Consider the following 22,422-nt stretch of genomic DNA (forward strand, 5'->3'; position numbering starts at 1 on the left):
AAAATTAGAGCTAGGCTGTTTTGGAGTGAAATCAGGAAGGACTTTCCCCCACAAAGGGTAGTGGAAATCTGGAACTCCCCCAAAAGCTGTGGATGCTGGATCAATTGAAATTTTCAAAACTAGATAGATAATTTTTTTTTGGTAAGGGTATCAAGGGATATAGAGCAACGGCAAAGGCTTGTGAATGGAGATGAGGTGCAGATCAGCCATGATCCAATTTAAAATGTTACTATGAGTACGAGAATATCTTTATTAATGCATTTATGCTGTTGCTACACACATTAACAAGAGGAATTCTTACCCCAATAAATACGACTAAGTCATCATGAGGCTAATAATCATAATTCGGGGACCTTGCTGCTTGTAAATAATCTAATTTGCCTCACTCATTGATCTATTTACAATATCTCATTGCTTGCCATGTCATATTATATATGGCACTAAACTGTAGTGGATACAACATACTGCTCAAGAAACCCATCCCTAATACACTCAATGAACTCATCCTCAAGGCTGCTCTGCCCAATTTGATTTGTCCAATTAATATGATAGTTGAAATCCCCCATAATCTTCTACCTCAACTCCACCTTCCCGCACTATCCCCATAACCCTTGATTCCCTTAGTATCCAAAAATCTAACAATCTCTGTTTTGAATATACTCAACGACTGAGCCTCCACAGCAGTGTTCCCTTTAAGCCTCACAGCCACGCAGCGCTTCAAGGATCCCGCCCAGCTGGTGAGCCGATTTTTAAATTGAAAAAAAAACGCGCATGCACGGACTTTTGATTGGGCCATGCAACCCGTTAATGGGGCCGCGTGGCTCCCAAAAATTATGGGGAGCATTGATCCACAGCCCTCTGGGGTAGAGAATTCCAAAAATTCACCACCCTTTGAGTGAAGAAATCTCTCCTCATCTCGGTCCTAAATGGCCGACCCCTTTTATTCTGAGACTGAGACCCCCTAAGCTCTAGACTCCCCAGCCAGAGGAAACATCTTCCAAAGTACGATGCACCAAAAAAAATGTTGTTCAGGAAATCTTACGCTTGTGGATGCTCAGTGGTCCTGCAAGAGACATTGGGGAGATGTTGCAAGGTGTGTGTCCAAAGGACTCACTACTACACTAAAGTGTCAGCTGTGGCTCAGTTGGCAGCAGCCTTGTCTCTGAGTCAGAAGGTTGTGGGTTCAAGTTCCACTCCAGAGACTTGAATGCACAAATCTAGGCTGACACTCCAGTGCAGTACTGAAGCGAGTGCTGCACTTTCGGAGATGCCGTCTTTCGGATGAGACATTAAACTGAAGCCCCTGTCTGCTCTCTCAGGTGGATGTAGAAAGATCCTATTTTCGAAGGGGGGGGGGGGGTGGTAATTATCCCTGGTGTCTTTGGCCAATATTTATCCCTCAACCACCATTAGGGCAAGCAGATGATCTGGTCATTGTCACATGGCTATTTGTGGGAGCTTGCTGCGCGCAAATTGGCTGGCCGCGTTTCCTCAGTGGCCACACTTAAAACAAAAAGTGCTTCATGGGCTATAAAGCGCTTTTGAGGAGTACCGGTGGTGGTGGTGAAAGCTGGATGCAAGTCTTTCGTTCTCTACGGCTTCAGCATAGGCGGAACGGAGAGAGAGGGGGGGGGGGCAAGCTGCCCGATGCGGCAAAGACTGCATCAGAGAGCGTGTGCGGCTGGATGACGTCACCCTCGTCCCTGCCTGCCTGTCACGTGCCTGCGCAACGTGAAGGTGAGCGCGGGCACGAGCTCGCTCGAGCGAGTGAGAGAGCGCGCGTGCGCATCACCGCCGCGGGAGCGCGCTGCAACGGCACGGAATGATCCGGGCATTTTCAAAATCAATCGAAGGATTCGAGCGGCTTTTAACTGACGGAGCCGAGTCGAGGCGGAGAATCCGAGCCAGAGAGACAGATTACACCGCTTTCGGTCATCTTCTTGAGAAGGGGGAGAGAGAGAGAGAGAGGGGGAAAAAAAAGCAAAAAAAAATTAAAATAAAAAAAAAACCACCCTTTTTTTTGATGCAGGTGTTTGTAGGTGGGTGGTGAGGAGGGGGGGGGGACTGAAGCCAAGCTCAGCCCGGGATGTGTTGACTGGGAGGCGGGTCGGGCCGAGAGGATGCATCTCCACCAGGTGCTGACCGGAGCTGTCAACCCCGGAGACAACTGCTACTCGGTCGGGGGCGTCGGTGACATCCCGTTCACGGTAAGTGGGGAGGGGGGATTTATGTTTTTAAATTATTATTTGCTCCGATTCCAGCCGGCATGAAGGCCTGACCCGGGGACTTTGAATATTGTGATCAGTGCTGATATGATGAGTGCAAAAGTGTGGCATTCCCAGTTCCATATTAAACCCGCCCGCCGCCCCTCGCCCTCTCTAATGTCAGTGCATCGTTCAATGCCAGCCTGCAATGATGCAGCAGGCCCTTTGCTGATGTGGGGATCAGTAGATGTGCACTGAAGCTTGAATTTAACTTGTATTTGAAATATTATAATTTGCATAGGGTTGGTGCATGCCTTGACTGCTGTTCATTAATTCACCCGAGGCTTCTTACCGTAAGCAGATCGAAGAAATGGAAGTGCAGTTGCTCAGCTGTTCTCTTCTACCCCTCCTCCTTACACACACTGCTCTGCAGCCCTCGCATGATTGTGGAAACAAATCATGAGCATCAGCGCAAATACACATTTCCCTGTTTTCTATTTGGATTTCGGCCTTTATTTTGTTTTTGCGAATGTGTTGCCATTAAATTATTTGCGACCGTTGAGGTTGGCTGATGTTGCACTGGCTTTTTTGCTGATTGCTGGCTTGATCGCATTAATAAATCATGGTGCTGAAACTGGTTGACGGTGACGTCCTTCAGAATTTCCAACAGGTTCCCATAAGTTGCTGGTAATGGCATTGCAACCTTGCCAAGGCACTACTGCGTGTAGAATCAAACCGCACTGGGCTGTGTTTCTGTTTCACTGGATGGGAATGATGGCGAGAACTAGATGGTACAGTGAAATCCCAAGTTCTTGACTGTTGCAATTGAGAAGTACAGAACGGAAACGAACCTTCTACACAGACTAAATAAATGCTCGTTATCACTTCGGTACCTTTTGTTCATTTACCAGGATTTTGCTGCCAAGAGTTCTACACAATTCCTTGCATACTTTAAATGCAAAGGAGTTTCTTCTCAAATTGATGCTGTTTAAATTACTGCAAATGTAACAAATTCCGAGCAAGAGTTGCAGTAGGAGATAAGTATGCCAGGATGTTGAGATAGTATGTGTGGTATATTTTTTATATTTGTTTCTGGTAGCAGATGCTACTTTTTTACTTTATAGCATATTGATGAACTAAATTTTTGTTGTGACTTTTTTTTCCTGATATAAATCATATTTTGTATATTACAAGTGTCAGCTTAACAAAGTTGGCAGCACTCTTGCCCTGAGTTCAAGGCTCAGACTTAAGTACATATCCTCGGCCAACATTTCTGTACAGTGCTGAGTGAGTGCTGCATTGGTAGAGGTGCTATCTTTTGGAAGAGCCGTTAACCCAAGGCTTTGTCTGCCAGTTCAGGTGAACTATTTGAAGAAGAGCAGGGAGTTCCCTGTATCTTCCATTCCAGTACAGCCACAACACCAGCATCTATGTCCTGTTCACAAAAAACAGAAAACAACATCCAACCCGGCCAATTACCACCCTATCCGCTTACTCTCAATCATCAGCAAAGTGGTGGACGGAGTCATCAACAGTGCTATCAAGTGGCACTTACTTACCCATAATTTGCATACCGATGCTCAGTTTGGGTTCTGCCAGGACCACTCTGCTCCAGACCTCATTACAACTTTGCTCCAAATGTAGAATTGAGCTTGTATTCCAGAGACGAGAGTCACTGCCTTTGACATCAAGACAGCATTCGACTGAGTGTGGCATCAAGGAGCCCTAGTAAAGCTGAAGTCAGGTAGAACATTCTCTAGTGGCTGGAGTCATACCTGGCACAAAGGAAGATGGTTGTGTTTTAAAAAAAAATTCATTTATGGGATCTGGCCATCGCTGGCAAGGCCAGCATTTATTGTCAGAACATCGTTGTAGACATTCATCCTGGCAGCGTCCTGGGCCCAGCTATATTCAGCTGCCTCATCAGTGAGCTTTCCTCCACCAAGTAGCCATCCGTTAAGTTGGTCTGGCGGACTGAATAGCGGAGGCACACTAGACTGGCGCAGTATGAAGGAGTCATGGCAACTGCCAGGGTACATGGCACAAACATGCAAAATGTCCTTCTTGTGGTCACACACCAGCTGAACGTTGAGTGAGTGGAAGCCCTTGCGGTTGACAAAAATACCTGGATTGCTGTTTTCTGATGATTACACCGTGTTCAGCTCCATTCGCAATTCCTCAGATAATGAGGCACTCCATGCCCATATGCTTGGATGGTAAGTGAAAAGTAATATTTGTGCCACACAAGTGCCAGGTAATGACCATCTCCAACAAGAGAGAGCCTAACCACCTTCCCATGACATTCAGTGGCATTAACATCGTAGAATCCCCCACCATCAACATCCTGCAGCCACATAAATGCCGTGGCTAGTAAAACAGATCAGAGGCTGGGTATTCTGCAGTGAGTGTCTCATCTCTTGACTCCACAAATCTTCTCCACCACCTACAAGGCACAAGTCAGGAATGTGATGGAATACTCTCCACTTGCCTGGATAGATGCATCTGCAACTCTCAAACTCAACACCATGCAGGACAAAGGAGTTCACTTGATCAGCACCCCATCCACCAGCTTAAACATCCATTCCCCCCACCATAGTGCACACTGCAGCCATGGTGCGTCGATCTACAAGATAAACTGCAGCAACTTGCCAAAGCTTTTTCAGCACCATCTCCCAAAACCACCACCACCTCCAACAACCTAGAAGGACAAGGGCAGCTGGTGCGTGGGAACATCATCACCTCCAAATTCCCGTAATAGTCACACACCATCCTGACTTGGCCATATTTCATCATTCCTTCATCATTACTGGGTCAAAATCCTGGAACCCCCCTAGCTAACAGCGTTGTTAGAGTACCTTCACCACATGGACTGCAGCGGTTCAAGAAGGCGGCCCACCGCCACCTTCTCAAGGGCAACTAGAGATGGACAACAGATGCCAGCTTTGCCAGCGAGGCCCATATCCCGAGAATGAATAATAAAAATAATCTTCTCCTGACCACATTTCCTTACTCAGCCAAATTAGCTTTCAGTATCAATTCGGTACCTGCAACAGAAGTTTTGCACAATAATCATACCCGAGTCTGGACAGACATTACCAGTACAGTCCTCACAACTTGATGTTTGCACTCAGTTTTTGTATAATTACTTTTATATGTGTTTGCTTTGCATTGTAGACACAAGAAAACATTTAAAGTGCAGATATTCACACTAGATATTCATCTTGTGAAATAATATAGAATTGAAGGGATTAGATAGATAAGTTAATAAACATGCAACAACATTGCCGGGGCTTTCCTGGCATTTCAGTTAAGTCCAGTATTGCCTACAGGGGCAAAATTGTTGAGCTAATTTAACACACAAATTTGCATCCTATCCGAACTTTCCCCCCCCCAAAGCAATAGATTCAAGTTTTACTGGGAGCACCTTTTTTATTGTGTAAATATTGGTTGCATATGCGAACAAAAGAAAGAAAGAACTTCCAGTTATAAGCGCCTTTCACGACCACCGGACGCCCCAGAGGGCTTTTCAACCAGTGAAGTACCTTTTTGAAGTGTAGTTACTGTTGTAATGTAGGAAACGTAGGAGCCAATATGTGCACAGCAAGCTCCCACAAACAGCAATGAGATACTGCAATGACAAGATAGTCTGTTTTAATGATGGGAATTGAGAGAGAAATATTGGCCAGGAGACCGGGGAGAACTCCCCTGCTGCTTTTCGAATAGAGCCATGGGATCTTCTACATCCACCTGAGAGGGCAGACGGGGCCTCGGTTTAACATCTCATCTGAAAGTTGCACTCTGCCAGTGCAGCATAATCTCAGACAGCACAATTTTTAAAGAGAGTATGGCCTTTGCTTACTTAAATTAGCCTAGGCCCATTTCCAGCCCCTAGCATGAGTAGTTGAGGATTATATCTATGGCTTGGTTTTAATTAAATTTAATATTAATCAGGATTTCTGACGAAGGGTCATCGACCTGAAACGTTAACTCTGTTTCTCTCTCCACGGATGCTGCCTGGCCTGCTGAGTTTTTCCAGCGTTTTCTGTTGTTATTTCTGTTTAACCTCCTGTATTGAAAATATTTACGATGGGATGAGTGCAATTATCGATTAACAAGTTGCCTAAAATCTAGTGTAAGGTAGAAATGCAATTGTGATCGCGTTAAGCTAGTTCATGTGAAACAGTGGAATCAACAGTTCAGTGGATAGGTCTAAACACTGGTGTTGTTTTCATTCATGTGTTTCTTTTGAGGTTGCCAAGAATGATGGCTGAGGCCAAAATACATGGGACTTATTTAAGAAACAGCTAGAGACTGTAATGAGAAAATGTTGAGGTTGGTACCTGTATTTTGTAAGGATGAAATCAAATGGGCTGAAGGGGCTTTGGTACCCAAAGCTTCTTGAGTAGTTGCAGAATGTTCATTGACTTTATTTCCCTGGTCCTACATTACAACAGTGACTACGCTCCAAAAGTACTTCATTGGCTGTAAAGTGCTTTGGGATGTCCGGTGGTTGTGAAAGGTGCTATATAAATGCAAGTACAAAAAGAAAAAGAAAATACTGCAGATGCTGGAAATCTGAAATAAAAACAGAAAATGCTGGAGATACTCAGCAGGTCAGGCAGCATCTGTGAAGAGAGAAACAGAGTTAACGTTTCAGGTCGATGACCCTTCGTCAGTTCTAACGAAAGGTCATCGACCTGAAACGTTAACTCTGTTTTTCTCTCTTCACAGATGCTGACTGACCTGCTGAGTATCTCCAGCATTTTGTGTTTTTTATTATATTATATAAATGCAAGTCTTTGATTTCTTGTAAAACAAAACTTGCTGGGGTGCAAGTTTTCCAGTTTTTTGGAAAGTAATTCGATCAGCTACAGGCAGATCACTGGTGCTCTTTCACATCGGAGTTCTAATTTCAAGCCTCAAAATCCATGTGATTATAAGATAAATTTGAGTATAACCCTTTACTTATATATATATAAACTATATAAATGAGTGTGCGCTAATTTATTTAACATCCACTACCAAAGAAAGTCAGATGAGACCAACTGAGTAAGAAAAAATTGTAAACACCAAATTCACAGACTATGAGCAACTGAAACAATTTGGGGTTTTTGGAGTAAATGCTGTACCATTGCATACAGGAGGCTGAACCAAATCTAAGTTGAGTTTAAAAAAAATAAAATAAAGAAATCCATTTATGACATTGGAGAGAAAGGCTTAAGGAAAATTGTATGGAAACTGAAATCAAGTTTCAAATCCAACACTTTCCATGTGAGAAATGGGGATCTAAAGATGCAAGAGTTGTTTGGCAGAAATGGGGGACATGCTTGGCGAATTTAAATTTGCATCAATAAACTATCTACAAAATATTTCCCAATTATCAGACTAGAACTCTTGATAATATTTCTCATTTGCAAATGACAACTGCCTGATGAATTTGCAGCTGTTCTAATGGGAGCTGGTGAAGCTGAAACTGTCTAAACTCACTCACTTTGCAGGTAGCAAAGACAAGAGACGTTCATACTTTATTCTGGGTTGGTTTCATTTTGCATCCTATGTTTTTCTTCCTTTACCAGTTGCCTTCCTTGAGATGACTTTCCAGGGTCTTGGCAGTGTTTCATGGACTCCGGGCATCTTCCAGTTGCAAGATTATAAAAAAGTAGTCCACAGTATAACACGACGGATGAATAAATTCATGTGGAACATGTCTTCTATAATTATATACTTTTTTAAAGATTTAATGCACAAACAAATTATTGAACATTTATTTGTGTGCAGGGCTGTTGATGAATAGATAATCTGAATAGGGCTGAGAGACTAGTAGACCCCGAGGAATGATGTGAAGGGAACCAAAATCCTCTCGGAGAATAGGGTGCATTATCGGCAGAGCCAATCCTTTAAAGAGTGTGGAAGAAGTGAAGAACAGGAGATCCAAAGCAAAGTTTGTTGTATTGTTCCTCATTTGGTGGGGTGGCTGACTCAGGGCATGATGTGTTGCAACAGTGGCGTTTCCCCCCCCCCCCCCCCCCCCCCCCCCAACCCATCGCTTATAACACCCACCACAAACTCTGTTCCCTAGCCATTGACTCCATCCCTCTCCCCGGCCACTGTCTGAGGCTGAACCAGACTGTTCACAGCATTGGCGTCCCATTTGACCCTGAGCTGAGCTTCCGACCCCACATCTTCTCCATCACCAAGGCTGCCTACTTCCACCTCTGTAACATTGCCTGTCTCCGCCCCTGCCTCAACCCGTCTGCTGATGAAACCCTCATCCACGCTCCTGTGAAGCGCCTTGGGACATTAACTACGTTAAAGGTGCTATATAAGTTGTTATTGAGAAATACAAAACAGGAAGCTTGCATACTTGGTCCTGGGCTGTGCGGAGGCAGCTGATTTGAGTCAGGATGGCGCACCTTTCCTGTCCTGCCTCTGCATTGAGTCCAGGACCGTGGCACCACGCTGCTGACCTCCTCAGCAACCTCCAACCATGCCTTCTTTGTCTCAGCAACAGGCTTCTTCCTCCCGTTGCTCAGGAAGAGTATCTCCCTCCAGCTCCTCACAGCCCCCAGCAGTGCATCCAGGGAGGCATCCGTGAAGCAGGGCACGCAGCCTTTGCCCGTCTCGACTCCAGTGCAACACTCCCAGTTCTCTGACAACATGTTTGGATTGTCCCTTTAAATACCGGAGTTGATAATTGCGCCCGCTGCCACTCATTGAATTGGAAACCCGAAAGGAAAATGATAATGAGGTGGCTGAGTTAAAAAGCCACTGACAAATGCAATTGACATATTTCTGGGTTTCCTACGTGCCCTTGGAACCCCAGCTCCCAGTCCAAGGTTTCCAGAGATAAAATAATCTTTCCCTCCTGGTTTTGGGGGCTAGTATAATAAAACTTGTATAAAAATCATAAACTACAACTGGAAACAGTAGGAATCTTTTAGTGTGACAAACTGTACCTGTTTGCAGGCAAAATGTTGGAGGTTGGGTCTGCCATCTGGCTTGTATAGAGTTTTTGGGGGCTGCGAAGACGTTTGAATAGAGGATACATTTTTGGATAAGTTTAAATAGAAAAGTCAGCCTTGGCTTAATGGTCGCACTCTTACCTCTGCTTCAGAAGGTTTTTGGTGTAAGCCCCACTCCAGAGGCTTGAGCACATAATCTGGGATGACACTTCAGTGCAGTACTGAGAGAGCGCGGTGCTGCCGGAGGTGTTGTCTTTCAGATGGGACATTAAGCCGAGGTCCTATCTGTCCTCTCAAGTGGATGTAAAAGATCCCAATCCAATTTGAAAAGCAGGGGAGTTCTCGTGAGTAGACTTCCAAAGTACTTCTACAAAAGCAAAATACTGCGGCTGCTGGAACACTGAAATAAAAACAGAAAATGCTGGAAATACTCAGCAGGTCAGGCAGCATCTGTGGAGAGAGAAACAGAGTTAACGTTCCAGGTCAATGACCTTTCAACAGAATTATTGGAAAGAATCCTGAAGGACAGGATAAATCTTCATTTAGAAAGACACGGATTAATCAAGGATAGTCAGCACGGATTTGTTTAGGGAAGGTCGTGTCTGACAAACTTGATTGAATTTTTTGAGGAGGTACAGGAAACTTTGGTTTATCCGGAGGTTGTATGTCCGGAAACCTCGATCTAACGGCAGAAATCAGCAGCCGTTTTGTTAGGTTTTTCTTTTTTTTTCTTCTAGCATTTTTTTAAACAGTCAGTCTCTGGAAAGCCTCTCTGAAGCTGTTGCTAAGCTACAGAGATGCTTCCAAGGTACGGGCTGACTGTTTACAAGCTGTTGCTAAGCAACAGTGTTTGTTGTCAGATACGGAGATGAAAACCTCCGTATCCTTCAACATTAGCGCTGGTCTGTCCGGAAGTTTTCATAGATCAGCATCACGCCGGTCCCGTCGGTGCCGGATATCGCGAAGTTTCCTGTAACAAGGAGGGTAGATGAGGGTAGTGCGTTTGATGTAGAGTATATGGACTTTTGCAAGGCTTTTGATAAGGTTCCACATGGCAGACTGGTCACAAAGTTAAAAGCCCATGTGATCCAGGGCAAAGTGTCAAGTTGGATTCAAAACTGGCTCGGAGACAGGAAGCAGAGGGTAATGGTTGATGGGTGTTTTTGTGACGGGAAGGCTGTTTCCAGTGGGGTTCCGCAGGGCTCAGTACTAGGTCCCTTGCTTTTTGTGGTATATATCAACAATCTTGACTTGAATATAGGGGGTATGATTAAGAAGTTTGCAGATGATACTAAAATTGGCTGTGTGGTTGATACTGAAGAAGGTAGCTGTAGACTGCAGGAAGATATCAATAAATTGGTCAGGTGGACAGAACAGTGGCAAATGGAATTCAATCCGGAGAAGTGTGAGGTAATGCATTTGGGGAGGGCTAACAAGGAAAGGGAATGCACATTAAATGGTAGGACACTGAGTAGTGTAGAGGAACAAAGGGACCTTGGAGTGCATGTCCACAGATCTCTGAAGGTAGCAGGACAGGTAGATAAGGTGGTTAAGAAGGCATACGGAATGCTTGCCTTTATTAGCCGTGGCATAGAATACAAGAGCAGTGGGGGTTATGCTTGAACTGTAGAAAACACTAGTTAGGCCTCAGCTAGAGTACTGCGTGCAGTTCTGGTCACCACATTATAGGAAAGATGTGATTGTACTAGAGAGGGTACAAAGGAGATTTACAAGGATGTTGCTGGGAGTAGAGAATCTTAGCTGTGAGGAAAGACTGGATAGGCTGGGTCTGTTTTCCTTGGAACAGTGCAGGCTGAGGGGAGACCTTATTGAGGTGTATAAAATTATGAGGGGCATAGATAAAGTGGATAGAAAGGACCTATTTCCCTTAGCAGAGGGGTCAATAAGCAAGGGGCGCAGATTTAAAGTAATTGGGGGAAGGTTTAGAGGGGATTTGAGGGGAAATTTCTTCACCCAGAGGGTTGTGGGGGTCTGGAACTCACTACCTGAAAGGGTGGTAGAGGCAGGAACCCTAACCACATTTAAAAAGTACTTGGTCCGTAGCCCTGCAGGTGCACATCCAAGAGCTGGGAAGTGGGATTAGGCTGGCTAGCTCTTTGTTGGCCGGCGCGGACACGATGGGCCAAAATGGCCTCCTTCCGTGCTGTAACTTTCTATGATTCTATGAGAACTGGAAAAAGTTTGACATCGTGGTTGGCAGAGCCCTCGACCGTGCCCGTCCCATTTGCCACACTTCTGCTCTCGCCACTTTCCCTCCCAGAATCATGATAGGGTTCCTCGTGTCCTCACCTTCTACCCCACTAGCCTCCACATTCAACGGATCATCTTCCGCCACCTACAGAGTGATGCCACCACCAAACAGATCTTCCCCTCCCCTCCCCTTTCAGCATTCCGAAGAGCCGTTCACTCCGCGACACCCTGCTCCACTCCTCAGTCATCCCCAAAACAGACAGCAGCTGTTGGTAATGATTCTGCTATTCCCATTTACACCCTCCGCTAGACCCACCTTTTTGTTTCTTTACTTGTCCCATTACCATCCCCTTTAGCCTCACACCATCTTCCCTTTTGTCATTTAATCTCTCCTGCCTTCCACCCTATCACAGACCTGCCCATTTGTTCATTCCTCCCCTTCCCACCTTTCCCTGCCCCTGTGCTGGCTTAAGATCTGTTACATAGCCAACTTTTTCCAGTTCTGATGAAAGGTCATCGACCTGAAACGTTAACTTTGTTTCTCTATCCCCAGATGCTGCCTGACCTGCTAAGTATTTCCAGCATTTTTTGTTTTTATTCCAAAGTACTTCATTGGCTGTAGACGTGAAAGGTGCCATGTAAATGCATGTTCTTTTTATTTTTTCCCCCTTTAGGGTTCTTTATATTGTGCTTTCACTCTTAACCTAATTTCTTCCCTTAGTTTCTTAGGGGTAGAATTTCTGCAGGGATTCTCCTGACAGTCCACTGTAACCATGGCGGATTGGTGGAAACGCTGGAGCAAAGACGTAAACGGGAAAACCATGAGAACCCCCGCAGAAATTCTAGGCATCAATCTTGTTTCCTCTATCATTTTACCCCAGATATACCTGTTCAATCATCTCCTTTCAGAGCCCAGAACTAACTAATACCATTTTAATAGCTGTTTTTCCTAATGTGGATTAGAAATCCATTTGAATTTTTGGCATATTATCTCTCTGTACCTGTTACTGGATCAGGATCTGAAAGTTACACTAATTAAATGTGTGACTACTGTATGTGAGAACCAATTCCCAGTCTAAATGTGGAGGTGTTTGTTGGGTAATCTAAGTACAGTAGATTGTAATGCATTGACCATGAATGTGCCAATCACAGCATTTTTGTGTAAACTCTACTGAGCTTGTAGTTATTTGGGAGGTAAAATTTAATAACACGGGTTGTAAAATCCATTTTAACCATCCAAGAGTGCTTTTAAAGGTCTGTTTGGGAGCAGCAGAAAGTTTGAGTTGTATTATGTGTTTGGACATTGAGAAATCAGAAAGGTAGCTCTGGTGACCAAGTCTACATTTGTAGTGTGTAAAAATATTTTGCATGTTTACTACAATATTTAATATTACCCATATCCCTTAAAAAATAAGGTGTTTCAGTTTTTTAGATGGGTTTCTACATTGTACATATTGCACAACAAAATTACATACATGCCCCAAATTACAGGTAACATAGGCAATTTTTTAATGAAATCTGTAGGACATATTCTTATCAAAGACCACCTATAAATGTTTTCCATGCAGTGGTAAAGTACTTATTAACAGCTAATGGGCTTTTTAAATTCTCTTTTTCACTCTTGACTTGTGATTTGGTATGTGATTACTTGACCTTTTATTGGTGTACATTGAGTTAATTGACAGATGGCTCTGAGCAGCAGGGTGGAAACAGTACTGATTAGAGTCGCAGGGTGATTTGCAGACGTATTCGAATTTTATTTTTACTCTTGTGAAGACAGGCCAATGGCTGTATTTTTCAGTTCTGTGGTACTCGTTTCATTCGTTTATCATGTTTATTGATATGGCAGGAGCTGAAGATTATTTTGAATATAGCAGTGAATATCTTAAATGTGTGGAAAGCAATTAGACATATAATTCAAATTGTAATTTGTGGGGAGAGAAAATTCTCACATTTTCCTTTTCACCTCATCAGTATCAGTTTGAGATTTACTACATTCACATTTTTTGTATTTTTGAATTCTGATATACTTGGATATTTATTTATAAAGTTCTTACAACTTTAGCCTCAACTTACCTCTGCATGCCTGCACTAGTTAAATAGAGGATTATGAATACAGCTTCGACTATTGTGATTATCTGGCCACATGGCTAATGCATACACTGTGGCTTAACCACACATTATTGCAGATTATTTGAAGATCTTTTGACTTCATTAACATTGTGGTCTTCGATGTATAATGCTGTGTGCATTCTCTATGACATTGAAACATATTGAACTTGAAATCTATTTTGGGTACAGTTATAGTCTTCAGTAGTTTGTAGCGCTACCCAACATACTATAAAATGTGTAGTGTTACGTTACATGCTATTCCAGTAATTTAGAAAGTACCAAGAGCAAATAAAATGATGAGCATTGTTTTAAATTCCCTCTTTTCAAGCTCTACCAGCCCTCATTCTCCTCTGACAAAACTGGCCACTATTCTAGGATCAACCTGAAGAGCAGAAATAACCTCAGGCTTCTTTTCTCCACTACCAACCATCTTCTTAAACCCCTCTCCCTGTCCTCTCCACTCACGCCTCTAACAACATGTGAGGAGCTCATATACAGGAAACTCTCGATTTACCGGCACCTAAATAACCGGAAATCTCGGTTAACCGGCAAAATTCAGGAGTAGGTTTAGGTAAGTTTTACTTCATATTAGTGGCCGTTCCTCGATCTGTGGCTGTGCAATCGGGGTTGCTGCACATGTTGCTAAGCAACAGGGACGCTTGGTCTGTGGCCGGGGTTCCTGCACCTGTTGCTAAGCAACAGGGAAGCCTGGATTTGTTGCTGTGTACGGAGCTCTCGTACCTTTTACTATACCTCTCTGTAATCCGGACTTTTTGATAAACCAGCACCACGCTGGTCCCGTCGGTGCCAGATAAAAGTTTTCTGTACATTTTTGTTACCAAGGTAGAGACTATTTGTTTTTACTTCCCCCTTTTGCTTGGTTCCACTCTTATCTATCCAATTGTAGCTAATGATCTCTACGCATTTCTTCTCTTCCCACCTATACATTATCACCTTGGGAGTACCCAGGGATCTATTCTTGGCCTCTCTTCGTCATCTACATGCAACCCCTCAACAACATAGTACAGACATACGGCAAGCTTTTGGGAGGGGGAAAGGAATAAAAGGATATGCTGATGGGGTTAGATGAAGAGGGTTGGGAGGAGGCTCATGTGGAGCAGAAACGCTGGCATAGTCCAGTTGGGCCGAATAGCTTGTTTCTGTGCTGTAGTCTCCATGTAACTCTCTGTCTTATTCCCTAAAGAAGGTGATAAAAATAACTTGTTCAGAAGCAGCACATCATCAATCTGCTTTCTTGACGAGCCCAGCCTGGAACACCGTTTGTATCCAGCATTCAGTTCAGGGTGGGAAACCCTGCATCTGATGGTGCTTGATAAGGAGTCTTATCCTTAATTCCTGGAAATCTAGGTGGGGTGTCTCATGAGTGTGGCTAAGTACTAGGCATTCTGTGCAAATGCTGTTACTATTATTTCTAAGAAACTGCAACATTTTGTTTTAACAAATGTATATATTAAAACAAAATGTTGCAGAGCTACTGAGAAATATGTAATTGAACTAGTAATCCAGGGGCCTGGGCTAACAATCCACAGAACATGGGTCCACATCCCATTATGATAGTTTGAAAAATTGAATTCAGGTTAAAAAAGTTTGGAAATAAAAGGCTGATATCAGTAAAAGTGACCATGAAGCTGTCGGATTGTTGTAAAACCCAACCGGTTCACTAATGTCATTTTAGGGAAGGAAACCTGCCATCCTTTTACAATCTAGCTTATACGTGACTCCAGTCCCACACCAATGTGGTTGAGTCTTAATTGCCTTCTTAAGTGGCTTAGCAAGCAACTCAGTTGTATCAGGACAACTAGGATGAATAATAAATAAGGCCATAAAGCAAATGCAAACCAAGTGCTGGGGTTCATTTCAACAACAACAACTTGTATTTATATAGCGCCTTTAATGTAGTAAAACGTCCCAAGGTGCTGCACAGGACTATTATAAGACAATAAAAATTTTGACACTGAGCCACATAAGGAGAAATTAGGGCAGGTGACCAAAAGCTTGGTCAAAGAGGTAGGTTTTAAGGAGTGTCTTAAAGGAGGAAAGAGAGGTAGCGAGGCAGAGAGGTTTAGGCAGGGAATTCCAGAGCTTAGAGCCTAGGCAAATGAAGGCACGGCCACCAATGGTTGAGCGATTATAATCAGGGATGCTCAAGGGGGCAGAATTGGAGGAACGCAGATATCTCGGGGTGGGGGGGCGGGGTGTTGTGGGGCTGAAGGAGATTAGAGATAGGGAGGGGCGAGGCCATGGAGGGATTTGAAAACAAGGATGAGAATATTGAAATTGAGGCGCTGCTTAACTGGGAGCCAATGTTGGTCAGCGAGCACAGGGGTGATGGGCGAATGGGACTTGGTGCGAGTTAGGACACGGGCAGCCAAGTTTTGGATCGTTACAAGTTTACGTAGAGTAGAATATGGGAGGCTAGCCAGGAGTACGTTGGAATAGTCAAGTCTAGAGGTAACAAAGGCATGGATGAGGGTTTCAGCAGCGGATGAGCTGAGGCAGGGGCGGAGACGCCGGATGTTACGGAGGTGGAAATAGGCGGTCTTTGTTATGCTGCGGATATGCAGTCAGAAGCTCATTTCAGGGTCAAATATGACACCAAGGTTGCGAACAGTGTGGTTCAGTCTCAGACAGTTGTTAGGGAGAGGGAACAGAGTTTGTGGTAGGGACCGAAAACCATGTCTTCGGTCTTACCAATATTTTATTGGAGAAACAGTTCTGGATGAGCAGAAATTATGTCAGACAAGCAGTCTGACAATTTAGAGACCGTGGGTGTTCGAGCAAAGAAGTAATGAGGTAGAGCTGGGTGTCATCAGCATACATGTGGAAACTGATGCTGTGTTTTTGGATGATGTCGCCAAGGGGCAACATGTAGATGAGAAATAGGAGGAGGCCAAGGATAGATTCTTGGGGGACACCAGAGGTAATGGGCTGGATTTTACCAGCCCGTTGGAGGCGGGACTGCTGGGAAAATCAAAAAGAATGGAGTGGGTCCCGAACCCGCTTCCAACCAATCTTCCCGGGTTCGGGTCCCCGATTTGCGCAGAGACCCGACTCCTAGTGGCGGGAAGAGGATTATAGCTACACAGGCAGTTAAGAGGCTTTTTCCCATTTCGCGACTTCTGCGGGCGTCTGGGTGTCGGGGAACCCCGCCAGGGTAAGTGAGGCGTGCTGTGGGTCTGTTGTAATGTTTGTGTATCGATGACAGCTGCAGGAGTGGCGTGAAGGATGCAATGGGACACTGGTGAGTATCGGAGGTAAGGAAATGTTGGGAAAGTCATTTTTAATGTGTTTAGATTTTTCTGTAGGTGACAAGCTTTGAAGTGTTTGTGTGGCCTCACCTCATTGGGAGAAGTGACAGATCGTTTCTGTACCCTCACCTGCAGCTGCCATCTGTTTTATCCCAAGGAGAGAGTCATTGGAGAGCCCGGGTGCAAGGGCTCACCTTTGTACAGTGATTGTCAGTGTTTGACAGCACCTCAATGCTGTCAAACACTGCCAAATCATTTGTCAAAAATAAATGTTTAAGGCCCCTTTAAGAAAACCGGCAGATGGAGCGTCATCAACTGACGTCAATTGACACTGGCTTTCCCTTAATTGGTCAGCAAGGCCAATCGGGAAAATAGTGTCTGTGCATCGGATGTTGCTGGGGGCGGGACTAGAACCCGGGAGGCAGCAGTCCCGCCCCCAACTCGTCTCGATAAGTAAAATCCAGCCCAATGATGCGGGAGCGGGAAGAGAAACCATTGCAAGTGATTCTCTGGCTACGATTAGATAGATCAGAATGGAGCCAGGCGAGTGCAGTTCCACCCAGCTGGATGATGGTGGAGAGGCGTTGGAGAAGGATGGAGTGGTTAACTGTGTCAAAGGCTGGAGACAAGTCAAGAAGGATGAGGAGGGATAGTTTACCTTTGTCACAGTCACAAAGGATGTCATTTGTGACTTTGAGAACCGTTTTGGTACTGTGGCAAGGGCGGAAACCTGATTGGAGGGATTCAAACATGGAATTGTGGGAAAGATGGGCATGGATTTGGGAGGTGACGACACGTTCAAGGACTTTGAAGAGGAAAGGGAGCTTGGAGATGGGTCGGTAGATTGCAAGGATGGAGGGCTTGGTTTTTAAGGAGAGGGGTGATGGCAGATTTGAGGGAGAGAGGGACAGTACCTGAGGAGAGGGAACCAAACCGTTAACAATGTCAGCTAACACGGGAGCCAGAAAAGGAAGTTGGGTGGTCAGCAGTTTGGTGGGCATAGGGTCGAGGGAGCAGGAGGTGGGTCTCGTGGACAAGATGAGCGTGGAGAGGAGAACCGAGGGAGATCGGAGAGAAACTGGAGAAAGATGTGAGTTCAGGGCTAGGGCAGATGGGAACCTTAGAGGAGGTTTGGCCCGGTGAGCTAGGGGAAGGAAGGGAAGTGACAGAGGCAGCTGAATGGATGGCTTCAGTCTTCGAGACAAAGAAGTCCATGAGCTCCTCACACTTGTTGTCGGAGGTGAGGGTGGAGGAGACTGGAGAGGGGTTTAAGAAGACGGTTAGCAGTAGAGAATAGGAGCCGGGGTTTATCTTTGCATCCCAGAATGATTCTAGAATAGTGAGCAATTTAGGCGGACGAGAGCAGGACCCGATAATGCTTTATGTGGTCCAGCCAAATCTGTATGTGAATGGCTAAACCAGTTGTCCGCCATATCCATTCAAGTCTGCGTCCCTTGGACTTGAGGGAGCGAAGATAAGGGCCGTACCAGGGGGAACGGCCAGGGTGAGAGAGGGTAATTGTTTTAGTCGGGACTAGGGCATCAAAGGTGGTGGTGAGGGTGTGGTTGAGCAGATCGGTAGCTGCGGAAATGTCATGGTGAATGGAGGGCCAAAGGCTGGACAGTTGGGATTTCATAAGTGCAGTTGTGAGAGAGTTTTTTTCCAGGGGCGGACACAGAAGGAAGTAGGGTTTGGGGGAGGTGGTGAATAGGGGATGTGGGTGGAGAGCGATACGAGGAAGTGGTCAGAGATGGCCTTCCCTGCAATTGACATGATGGGAGTAGTGAGGCCACATGAGATGGCATGGTCGAGGGGATGGCTGTGAATATGGGTTGGGGAGTTTACTTGGAGGGAGAGATTAAGGGAGGATAGGAGGCTAGTGAACTCAGAGGAGAGAGAGCATGATGAATTGAGATGGAGGTTGAAATCACTGAGGTTGAGAAGTAGTTCGGTGCAGAGGCTGAGTGACGAGAGCAGTGAAGACATTTTTATGGTACTTGGGTGGGCAATAGAGAACAAGAATTTTAAATGAGAGGTGAGGGGGTGGAATAAGGTGAGATGCTCAAAGGAGGAGAAACTGCCGGAGGAAATGGGGGACAGACCAAGGTGTGATTTGGTGATGAGAGCCACACCGCCACCACAGCGGTCTGAGCGGGGCAAGTGGTGGAAGGTATAGCAAGGTGGGGAGGCTTCATTTAAGGGGAAGGTGTCATCATCCCTCAACCAAGTTTCCGTCAGGGCCATGATGTCGACGCAATCATCAACGATAAGCTCATGGATGGCAAGGGCCTTGTTCGTAAGTGAACGGACATTTTGGAGGGAGATGCGGAGAGGGTCGGTGATGGCTGCCCCATTGCTAGTGTCCTCGGTCAGTGCTGGGGGGGGGGGAAGTTTGGATGGGGAGGAGGTTGGCAAGATTTACCCCAGTGGGCGCGCTGGGCGGGATGGTCGGCGGGAGAGTTGGATGGGACAGTTGGGGTTGCTGCTCATAAGGCGGTAGTGACGAGTGCCTCGATGGGCCCTTTGTAGGATGCCAAGAGAGGCACAGAAGGAAGCTGTAGGCTTATCTAAGAGGGAGCCAAGCCTGGGACAGTGGTAGGAAAGTCAATAGTAATGAAGGATTGGGGTCAGGAATTGGGAGGGCAGTGGATCCGGGAGAGGAGAGATGAAAGGAGGCATGACAACAGGAGAGAGTGATTGGGGAGGGATAGCGAGAAAAGGAAAATAGGGGGAATAAGTGGAATGTCTCGGGTCTGGAGCGGCAGCCAAAGTGCGCATGTGAATGGACACGGGGAAAAGCTCGGGTTACATAGGCCTGTTTAAATGTAATATTTAATGGAATACATATTTCCTGGTAGCAGGGTATAGGTTGGGGACAATAGTAGGGAGACCAGGGTCAAAGTCAGAGGTCCCAAGGAAGGACAAAGCTGACGTAAGCAGGATGGGGCCGATGCGGAGTATAGACGGACCGCTGTCCAAGCAGGCGAGTGAAGTCCAGAAGCGATTTGAAGGGTAGAGAGTTCAAGGATGGAGGTTGTTGCTGTAGGAATGGGAGTCAGTAGCAATGCAGAAAAGATGATGGCTCAATTGATGCAAGTTGTGTTGGGTTCATTTCTAGAGGGAGAGAATTGAAAAGAGGGAGAGAATTGAAAATGCTGGAAATACTCAGCAGGTGACCGGTAGAGTATTTCCAGCATTTTCTATTTTTATTTCAGATTTCCAGTATATGCAGTGTTTTGCTGAAGTTATGTCAAACTTGTATAGAACCTTGGTTAGACCACACTTGGAGTACTGTGCACAGTTCTGGTCTCCATATTATAAAAAGGATATAGAGGCATTGGTGAAGATGTGAACAAGATTCACAAAGATGATACCAGAACTGAGAGGATATACAGGGTGGGGCTTTTTTCTCTTTAAAAAAAAAGAGAATGCTGAGGGGTGACCTGATGGAGTGCTTAAGATAATGGAAGGGTTTGATAGGGTAGTCGTAGAGAAAATGTTTCCACTTGTGGGGAGTCCAGGATTAGAGGTCATAAATATAATATTTTCACTAATAAATCCAATAGGGAATTCAGAAGAAACCTTTTTACCCAAAGACTGGTACGAATGTGGAACATGCTACCACAAGGAGTACGTGAGGCAAATAACATGGATGTATTTAAGGGGAAGCTAGATAAGCACACAAGATAACTACCAAGGTGCTCCCAGTCAGCTCACTTCCAGTATTAAAGAGAATCTTTGCTGGCACTCGGTGCACTGCCAATGACACCAACCTGATTCGGAGCTGTCAATGACAGACCACAACTTCAGGGTTTCCACATGCGCCAGTTCGCCATCATCCTGACTGGAAATTCCGGGCCAATAGAGATTAGGCAGATGGAAGAGATTGAAAGAGATTGACAAAGTGTGAGTGAAATGGTTCTAACAGAGAGGTGAACAAGAGAAATTGTGTGAAAGCTAGAGAAAGGATAGAAAGAAGAAAACATGTGAGAGACAAACCGAAGGACGCAAAGAAATAGAATTAGACGAAATTGAGAGAGAAGTTGCAGGAAGAGAGAAGCTATTTATTTTTATCCGTGAGCAACATCATAATGTGTGGGTTGACTAATGTGTGTGAGTGTTGAATATACCAATAACGATGCGTTCAAAAATGTATCTAATTTTTTGAAAGTTTTGCAAATACTGTATGTGATTTGCCATTATGGAATGAAAGTTATTGTGATTAATTTCAGTTATCATTTATGGCAATCCTGTTTCCTGTTAAGTTAATTTTCTTTATTCACTTGTAGCTTCTCCCTTGATCTCATGAAGCTTTACTTTAGCTGGAAAATGTTTGTGAGGTTAGTTAATAGTTTCTTGTGATTTCTGCTTTGCTAGGCATACGCTTCAGGATGCGACCTAGTGATTCTTGGAAGTGACTTTGAATGTGTTCAGATCATCCCAGGTGCTAAACATGGAAACATCCAAGTTGGCTGTGTGGAATGCTCCCTTCAGCAAGGCAGGGTATGATATTTTTATTTGATTACTCCCAGTAATGTATTGATGGAGGCTTGTGTCATATTTTTGGGTTTTAGCACTCTGATTTACCTATTGTCAAAAACTGTTCTAGGTGTGCTAAATGTATACATTTAAACTTCTGTAGGAACTGGGGTTCCTAGCCGAAGAATTGAGATCGACTCAGAAAAATCAAAAATAATAAAATTTAATGAACAAACGAAGCTGTACAGGAAACTAGGATACAATGCAAATAGGTCTGGTCTGCTTGAAAGCCTCTCTGGAAACTGCTAGCAGGTTCCGAGCTCTGACGTCATCACGTTCTTCCCGCCGTTGAGAGATCACGTGACGGACGGCATGACGTCATCACGCGGAGTACAGGAAAGAAGCCCTAGTACAGTTAACAGATACATTAAAGGTGCAGCCCCCAGCTGTACTACATTGCTGTAAAAGGAATTATATACAATTGTCCGTAATCCTCTGGTGGTTCTGCCACACTTTGTTCATTATGGCTATTTTATGATTGTGCTTTATCCGAGAAATATTTAACACTATTCTATCTAAAGATTCCAAATGACCCTTTAGGGACACATCCTCTTGGTCCAGAGAGCTTAAATGTGGGTGTGCAGAACCAAGACTGGGGGACACCCACATATCTGCAGGGGTACTGGTGAAGTTTAACCAGATAAAACTATGCAGTTTACCTGAGCAGATAACTGGTAAGCTTTCTTCTGTTTGAACAGCTAGGACTAACCCTACCAATTAAAACTTTGGCCTGTTGGGTTATCTAGACTGAGTAAAGAATCCAAGATGGCTAGTTAATCATGAGCACTTCCCTAGAGTACAGCTCACCTGGCTGGCTCAAATATTGAATTATCAATTCTGCCCTGGTGGTTTGACTTGGGTCAGAGCTTCCATCACAAGTCCCGTCATCTTGGAGCCATCTTTACCGTAAAGAGACTTCTTCTGCTGGGGGTTACTCTCTAGTCGGGCAGTTGATGTGTGTGTTTGAGCCTTGTCTATATGGACAGCAGGTATGAGTTGCTTCTTTATAAGCAGCATGGTGAGCAGCATAATTTATCATAAAATGCTGGAGTGCATTGCTATGATCCTGCTGACCACATCATGGATACACACCATTCTGCATTGAATGGTAGTTCCGTGAATTGG

General features: G+C 44.8%; 1 protein-coding gene across 3 annotated transcripts in view; it reads left to right on the plus strand.

Annotated features, from left to right (window-relative positions):
• The first annotated feature begins 1,609 nt into the window (after positions 1-1,609).
• Positions 1,610-22,422, plus strand: part of dmxl2 (Dmx-like 2) — a 131,884-nt gene continuing 111,071 nt past the window's right edge. For 2 of the 3 annotated variants that reach the window (XM_085968624.1, XM_085968626.1), the window contains exons 1-2: positions 1,611-2,207; positions 21,136-21,261. In XM_085968624.1, the coding sequence (XP_085824750.1) occupies positions 2,121-2,207; positions 21,136-21,261 (213 nt within the window). In that variant the 5' untranslated portion in view covers positions 1,611-2,120. Of the gene's footprint in view, positions 2,208-21,135; positions 21,262-22,422 lie in introns of all 3 variants that reach the window. The other variant, XM_085968627.1, reaches the window with a different exon arrangement.

The sequence above is a fragment of the Somniosus microcephalus genome, chromosome 27 (genome assembly GCF_052327205.1).
Source record: "Somniosus microcephalus isolate GS21.2 chromosome 27, FLI_Smic_1.0, whole genome shotgun sequence".
In the NCBI taxonomy this organism is placed as follows: Eukaryota; Metazoa; Chordata; class Chondrichthyes; order Squaliformes; family Somniosidae; genus Somniosus; species Somniosus microcephalus.